Source organism: Branchiostoma floridae, chromosome 10, assembly GCF_000003815.2.
Source record: "Branchiostoma floridae strain S238N-H82 chromosome 10, Bfl_VNyyK, whole genome shotgun sequence".
NCBI classification, from domain to species: Eukaryota; Metazoa; Chordata; class Leptocardii; order Amphioxiformes; family Branchiostomatidae; genus Branchiostoma; species Branchiostoma floridae.
In genome coordinates, this window is record NC_049988.1 from 3598924 (window position 1) to 3606935 (window position 8012).

Here is an 8012-nt window from a genome sequence, read left to right on the forward strand (position 1 = left end):
GATGACAATGGATGCTATCTACGTAAAGAGAATATCAACTACCTTAGTCGATTTATTTCTATGGCAGGCTTTTTACCTCGTGGAGAAACTTCCAAAGATGCCGGAATGACGACGATCACGCCATTCTCATCACTTAGTGTGTTGTTGGTAAGGCTGTTCAAGATGGCGTCCATTACGTCAGAGGAAGACAAGTCTGCCTCCTCCACAAAGAAGAGCTCAAAGTCCACAATGACACTTCCCTGTCGGAAGGCATTGACCTTACAGCCCCGGTACAGGGCATGTAGGTCACTGCTTTTATACACTGCATCCATCTGTGAAAAATAAATCGGTCATAGTAGCCTTAGCCACCGAATGTGGTACGGTTTATGACGAGAAGATCCAATTCTATCTTTTGTTCAACTCAAGATTCATACTATGTTGATTAAATCTTAGTACAAAAAGATATCACATACCAAATTCTTCATCATTATTGCTTGGTCTTCAAACTCCTGCGAACCAGGGGTGCCCAATCCATCTTCAGTAAACACTGCTTCGTTGCCATTTATCGTTGTCAGTATGATCGTTGCATCGTAGACTGTTGATTCTGGGCAAGAAGTATGAATAAAACTGTAACACTGTAGCATTGTATGGGTGTTATGGTAAACTCATGTCGGCATTTAGTCTAAGAGATATGATTATCTTCTTTTCGACACTGGAATATCAGGTAGTTCTTTTACCTTTGCAGATTGTTCCACCTTCAGCTAGGTAGTATCCTTCGATGCACTGACAAACATAGTTTCCATCGAACTCAACGCACTCCTGGACTTCCTTGTCAGGGCAGCCTATCTTCATACAGTCTGCAGTGTTTGATATACAAACATATGGTGGTTGGGGCGATAAATAATTAAGAAAAAATCAAATGCTATCGAGAATTTCAGCAAATATGATGGATATTGAATTTGAGTTGCTGACGTTTCAGACATATGTCAATTCAAATGTGACAGTTTATCAATATTGAAAGATATCATGTCACCTCACCTAGTCTCATCCTAAAAGTATACTGACGACATGATGTCTAAAGACAAATCAGTTATTACTTTATTACAATGGCAGACATCATTCCAATGACAATCACGATGAAATACAATAAACTTTGTCATTAGTACCTTAAAGATCACATCCTTATCACGAAAAGAAATAATTTACCTTGGAAAGCCTCCGTGTTTGCTGGCAATACACTAGAACTGGGTCGCAGGGTCGTTTCTGTCAGAATATGAAAAGCAATAAGTAAGCAGCAGCAGATATTCATATTATCGCTAATAATGAATTAATGTGGATATACGCTACTGTTGTGGTCATGATAATCAATAAATCATAAATAACCTTACCTTGTGCTTGTGTACTTCCGTGTGGTGCCACAGCAGATGCAGGTAAGACTAGATTAAACAACAAAGTTACAACAGCAATAAGATATTGTTTGGTGACGAATTGGCTGGTATGCATTTCTATGCATCCTAGTACCGTATATGTCCACGTTTTAGTCTATTTCTATCAAACTTGTAACATAACTGTACCGATTACGAATGAATGACAGACTGTTCTGGAAGTCCAACTTCACTTGTTGCACCTCATAGAGGATGACTAATGATAATAATGATGATGATAAATGATAAAATGTAATGAAGAGAAACAGTTTATGCAACATTACATTAAGAATGACGTCTAAAGTCCCGATACATACATGAAAGGGTTGACTTTTATAAATGTGATTATCAACTATGTAACTAAGCAACTAAGCACCCACCGAAAAACTACTATACACGGATAAAAGATTAGTCATAGCCACAAAATTCGAATTCTTGTGAGTGATGATTGCTGATGGTTTTGAATACAGATCGATTGTAGTTAACATTAAATGCTGTCAATCTTACGAAGAGAAGCAAGGAGTCCCTGACCTAGGCACTTAGGCAAGAAGGTAAGTGTGTCAAATATGATAACATTGTTATAAATTGCAAAATATTGTCAGATAATGTAGGTATATAGCTAACGTTGTGTAATTACCACAAGTAGTGCCATCTGGTTGCAAGACGAGATCAGATGGACAGCTACAGATGTAACTTCCCTCCGTGTTACTGCAGATGTGAGTACACTGGTAGCTGGTTTCACACTCGTCGACGTCTGAAAAGTATCAAATTCTTTGGAACAGGAATGTTTGATTAACAAAGCAAAACACAACTTCGAATTCCACGATGAAACATTTAGTGAATCGTTGCCTACACTTAATGTTACACTGAACCTCATGATACCCATTATAATTTGATTTTATGGGAAGCTGTAGATTAAGGATATATTAAGTTCTTTTCTTTTTGTTTGTTGTCTTTGCAGATAAATGCCGATAGGTAATGTAAAGACATTGGTACTAATGTATACTTCGCTCATTTTGAATACTACTGTAACAGTACTATTAACCTATCATACCTTGCCCTGACAATGATTAAACTATGTATCTTATCTATTGTTCTCTGGTATAAAGAAGGTGTTTGGCCTTAAGTTAAAAGGTGAAACCAAGTAAGGCCTAGGAAAAAAGGTGTGCTTCCTGTTTCACGACCTACCCTAGAAAAATCGGCCGTCTCTAGTCACATATTTAGAATTTTTATTCAGCCTGCTTCCATTCAAATAAAAAAAGACTTTCCCTATCTAATGAATGCTAAATGTATCCACGGGTTTGTAAACATTATGCACAAAATCGTCTGACATTGAAAACATTAGTGTCCTCATGCAATTTAGTTTTACTCTGTCAAACTGTATATGTTACCGGAGTTTTCGGTAGGAGTCTAGAAAAATAGATTCATAAAAGATAATCCCTACCTACCGACCCCAAGTTTTTTTTTTCAAGACTGAAACAGGAAACACAACTGTTGCAGTTTTTGATAAGCCTATACAAATGGTTGATTGATACATTAATTACACTTAACCAAAATTTTTCTGCCACTGAGTTATGTCTTAAGACTTCGTAAACTTTAGATGACATATAGGATCAATTTGATGTAGGAAGAAATATGTATTGGCGAATCCAGTTGGCTTCTGCAATGTTCTCTATTGTATTGTGGTCATTAGTAAAATGCATAATGCAGATGGTATATCATGACAATCATAGGCAAAATTACATTGAACATACTAGGTACAGGTAGAGACTCCTTACCACGTGTAGTATTAGCCTGCGAACGAGTCAAATATATTCACCTTGGCATGTCCTTCTGTCGTCTTTCAGCTGGAACCCTTCTGGACAGCTGCAGGTGTAACTGCCAGGTGTGTTCTCACAGTCGTTTTCACAACCATGGTTAGTCACCAAACACTCGTCAATGTCTGAATTGAAAACACTGTCAGTTTTTATGAACTTGCCATAGATGTTGTCATGCATGTCCATGTATGTAGCTCTAGTTTGTCACCATGCAATATAATGGCAGACCTTAGAACTAGTAGCATTTTTATAAGATATGGATGTAAACATATTCTGTATTTCATTCAAAACACTAACCTGTTTCACAGAGAGTTCCAAGCCATCCCAATGTGCATGCGCAATAAAACTGGTCGATGCCATCATGACAACTGCCTCCATTTTGACAAGGAGTACTGCCACATTCATCTAGTTCTGGAACAGAAAATGACATGGGCAGTTATTTTTTTTTAGTTGTATGGTGTTTCAGGGTTTGCGCCATTTCACCAATCATTCATGCAGACAACATAAGCATATTTTGTACATAATGGAATGTTCTAGATACGCTAGTTTACGTAATGTATTATTCATATTTGTCGAGTGAAATACAACAGATTTCAATGCTACAAACTCAATGCTACAAACAGATTTGTATATATCTATAGATGTCAGAACTTTCATGATGGGAAAATAGGCAAATATATCAAGGACTGCTCTGCTATTAGAAAGAATAACCTAACTAATGATTAGCCTCCATTGCAATAGATTTATGTTAGCCCTTATTGTTATGTTAACTAGGTTGTTAAGATTTAACCTATACATCTAGTTTGTACTTTGTGTAATAGTTGTTGCCATACGGTGTATCATGTACAATTGTCGAGCAATAGTTCTTTTTCTTTATTAAAGCTCCAGACTAAAATGTACCTATGCACTGCTTGTTGTCAGGTCCCAGAAGATATCCTGCTGGACAGTCACATGTGTAACTGCCATCATTGTTATTGCATTCATGAGAACACTCTGACAGCCCATAGGCACACTCGTCAATATCTGAAAAAACAATCATCAGAAACAATACACATACATACATACATTATATATGTAGCAAAATGATAGAAAGTAAACATCTGCAGTATTCAAGGAAAAGCACATTGTGAATCATTGTTGCATTTATATTGTTCCAACTTTCTTTGAAACACATTGAAAAAAATAAAGCAATGTTATTCATGAAAGAAAGGAAAATGAAAAATACTAGTAAATGCCTATTTTCGCTTGTACAGGACATATATTTGTTATATATCGCATTTGATACTCACCGAAGCACTGGTCGTTGATAAGGATAAATCCTGCGGAACAGGTACAGCGGTACGAGCCCGGGGTGTTCTCACAAACAAATAGGCAGTCGTTAGTGGTGTCTGAGGCGCATTCGTCTACATCTGGGTAAACAAAACATCGCGTCATTAGAAAATAATATTCGACAAAGTGTTTGAGCTGTAAAAAAAGCAAACAACAACATCAAAATGTATTTTTGTTTGTTGTAAGTTAGAAATTTGATGTGTTACGCCATATAGTGATTATATACCATTTATAGAAATATTTATAGTGTAACTTGCTTTATTTTACTTTATTATTCAACTAACCTTCACAGTTAACGCCGTTTCCTGTAAACCCTTCCGGGCAGTCCCCGCACTCAAATCCGCCAGCAACGTTGATACAGAGAACATCAGGGAAACATGGCTGCAGGCCACACTTGTCGTCTATGTCGATATGACAGAACTCACCGACATGGTCGGAATCACAGGTGCAGTTGAAACCATTAACAAAGTCAACACACGTGCCGTTGTGACAGGGGTTTGACTGACACTCGTCAATCTCCTGCTCACACCATCGACCCGTATATCCGGGACATTCACAGATATAGTGGCCCTGGCCGCGAGTCATGCTGGGATCTGGTACACACATGCCGTCATTCTGACATGGACAGGCCATTGTTGTGAATGTAAAGTTCTGCGCGTCAAAAGCTCCACATTCATCACTCACTTTAACGGTCTCAACAAAACTGCCAACTAGGTGTTCTGTCTTCCACTGAAACTGATTCCGATCTATTGTGATGCCATGGCTATTATCTGATGTGATGGAGATAGTGACTGGTCTACTTTCTGGGTCATTGGCAACGACTGTAGAAGTTAGATTCTCCCCGTTTACTTTGATGATTTGAGTTGGTGACACAATGGATGGTGGTAGGTTTACTGTACGGAAAGAATGTGAAAAAATGTTTATGCACATGCACTTAAATAAGTGACTGGTAATGTCACAGATAGCATTAGAACGTTAAAAGGAACTGTAACAGTTGTACTTTGTTCCACCATCCTATTTATAGTCATAAACAAAGTTTGTATAGAATATACACCTGGTTTCAAATCGGCTGCTTCGTTCACTTTAACTTCACTGACGGAAATTAAATTGTTCAAGAATCAAGAACTTAAGGTAAGCTTTGTATGGATTGAGGACATCAGTGAAATGTACATTTAAATAGCAAAACAAGACCAGAATTCAAAATAAGCAAATTGTCATTGATGTAGTCATACCTGGCCGTTCACTGAATGTTTGGTTGGACAGCTGTGGGAGGCACTGTTGGCACCAGTTGTTGGGGTTCGGATCTCCCTCACCAAAACAGAAGCCTCTTATCTTGCATGTGTTTAACTGTGAAGAAAATCAAGAGAAATTAGGTTGCATGTATGTATGCGGTTTCAGACAACTTTCTACTTTCCATATGATTATTTCTATAATATGCTGAATGATTATGCAGAGGGATGGATGAATAGATACATGCATAGATTGATGTATGGATAGATAGATATGCATGCAATACGTACCTTCCAGGAACAATGAGGTCCCGAAGTACAGTTCTGGCACACGGAGTCGTAGATGGTGAATAGAAGTTCGTCACTGAAGGTTTCTCCATCATTGCTGACGGAGATTCGGTACCCATAAACAATCGTGCCCTCCATCTCATCAGGTGTGCCCTGAAGTACTGGAGATCGAGGCAGCAGAAAGGAAACCTCTTTGAAACTGCGAATTGTCGCGTCTGTCAGCTGGTCACTTCCTAAAATAATGCTCTGGAGCCCATTTTCCATCTGCAATTTAAAAAAAAAATCTTAGCAATTTGTAACTACTATGGGACTTTATTTGAAACTGTAAACGAGAAATTGTAGTCTATCAAAACAGACATATGTTTGACTTACCTTTACATCCCTAATCCTGCACGTGAGATTCTCGGACTCGATCAACCCGTCTGCAATGATTGACGTCTTCCTACAAGGTCGTCTGCGGATGTCACACAGGCCGTGGTTGGGAATAAACCGGACCACAGGTGGACTGCCTGTCACCAAGGAACAGTCGGCCGATGTGTAAGGCTCGAAACAGACACAACTACCGTTCACGCAGTCGCCATGCTGACTACAGTCTGCTGGACACAGGTTCTCTCGTACGGCTCTGGGAGGAACTGCAACTCCATTTTCTCCGACTTCGTACAGACTGACATTTTGATAGGCGATTTCTGTGCAAGCTGCTTTCATAGTGTCCACATGAGCTGCCGCTATGCGTAAATCTTCAGTAAACTGAAATATAGGGAAAACAAAAGGACAACATTACCATGTGTTCCTATTATAGAGAAACGAGTTAGTTTTTAATAATAGCTTGCGGCTTGTTGGGCAACCTTATTTATGAGTGTATCAGCCGAACCAACCAGCCGAACTTCCAATCAAACGACCAATCAATAAAGAAAATGTTACTCAGCCAAACAAGCAACCAAACAACTCACTAACCAACAAATGAATAGACGTTTATACATTGTCATATGATCTGTGGTAAGACATATCTACACGCTTTTTACAATGATTGCTCAATGTGGATATAAGAAGTATTCAGATACTTCCTACGTTTTAGTTATAACTCAAAACGACTTTTCTTTACAGTGATTAAAAAATCGTATGTGTCAACAACACAAACCTTGATGTCCTGGACACAAGCTTCAACTGGGGCAAAGATATCCACGCCTATGTTGGCACATACAGATGACATAGATGAGTTAGTGATGGCCTCTCGACAGTGTCTCACGGCATCTGCCTCGGTGATTTGTAAGGTGGGAGTGGGCCACTGGGCGGCAGGAGGTGGCGGCTGGTTGTCCCCGTAGTCAAAGGTGTATCCTTCACTTTCATCAATGTCATCAGAGTAGAATGCGTTACTGTCAATGGATCTTTTACGACGAACTCCTTCACACTCAAGATTTTGGAGTTCTTTCTCTGCCTTTAACTCTTCACTTATGTCCGTCAATTGGTTCTGCACGTCGTTTTCACGATACCCGCATTGGAAGTTACTGCCGTCGCCACAGGAACACGACAATACCGGCTCGGGAGCGTTAGGGTCATTATCCGGACATGTGACATCAAATAGGCTAGTTCTGAGGGGGATTCTAGAAATAAAGAAAAATTGAAATAAAAAAAAAATGTGCATCAGAAATACTGGTCATTACAAGAGGGAAAATTCTTGGGAGCTTTTTAAAGTTTGGTGAAACCCATTTTTAAGTGCATACCGAGTCAATGTTTCAGAAATGTGTTAACTTTTCTTTATTTGAGCGTCCTCCGTGCAATAACATCTACTATACCCTTGATTTAACAAACTTGGATTATAACAGGTACTGTGACTTCAATTTGCAATATAGCTGTCTGTGCTAACGACATCGGTATTGATGTTTATAATATACACATAGTTTATATTTGTACTTGTTATAGTACACTTTGTGATGATTTTTTTCAGT

The 8012-nt window shown here is 38.8% G+C and overlaps 1 protein-coding gene and 1 long non-coding RNA gene across 2 annotated transcripts; both read right to left on the reverse strand.

Moving 5' to 3' along the window:
* Window positions 1–2046: 2046 nt before the first annotated feature.
* LOC118423845 lies at window positions 2047–4622 on the reverse strand. The gene is made up of 5 exons (XR_004832124.1): window positions 4510–4622; window positions 4121–4243; window positions 3518–3631; window positions 3223–3345; window positions 2047–2157 (listed from the first exon to the last, which is right to left on the reverse strand). It is a non-coding gene; the product is annotated as an uncharacterized LOC118423845 (long non-coding RNA).
* Window positions 4623–4828: 206 nt separating this feature from the next.
* LOC118424257 (fibropellin-1-like) lies at window positions 4829–5182 on the reverse strand. Its single transcript, XM_035832801.1, has one exon. The coding sequence runs from the start codon at window positions 5180–5182 to the stop codon at window positions 4829–4831; it is 354 nt and encodes a 117-aa protein (XP_035688694.1).
* Window positions 5183–8012: the final 2830 nt, after the last annotated feature.

Coding starts and splice junctions, on each gene's coding strand:
- LOC118424257 (XM_035832801.1), bottom strand. CDS start 5,182: ATGGCCTGTCCATGTCAGAATGACGGCATGTGTGTACCAGATCCCAGC.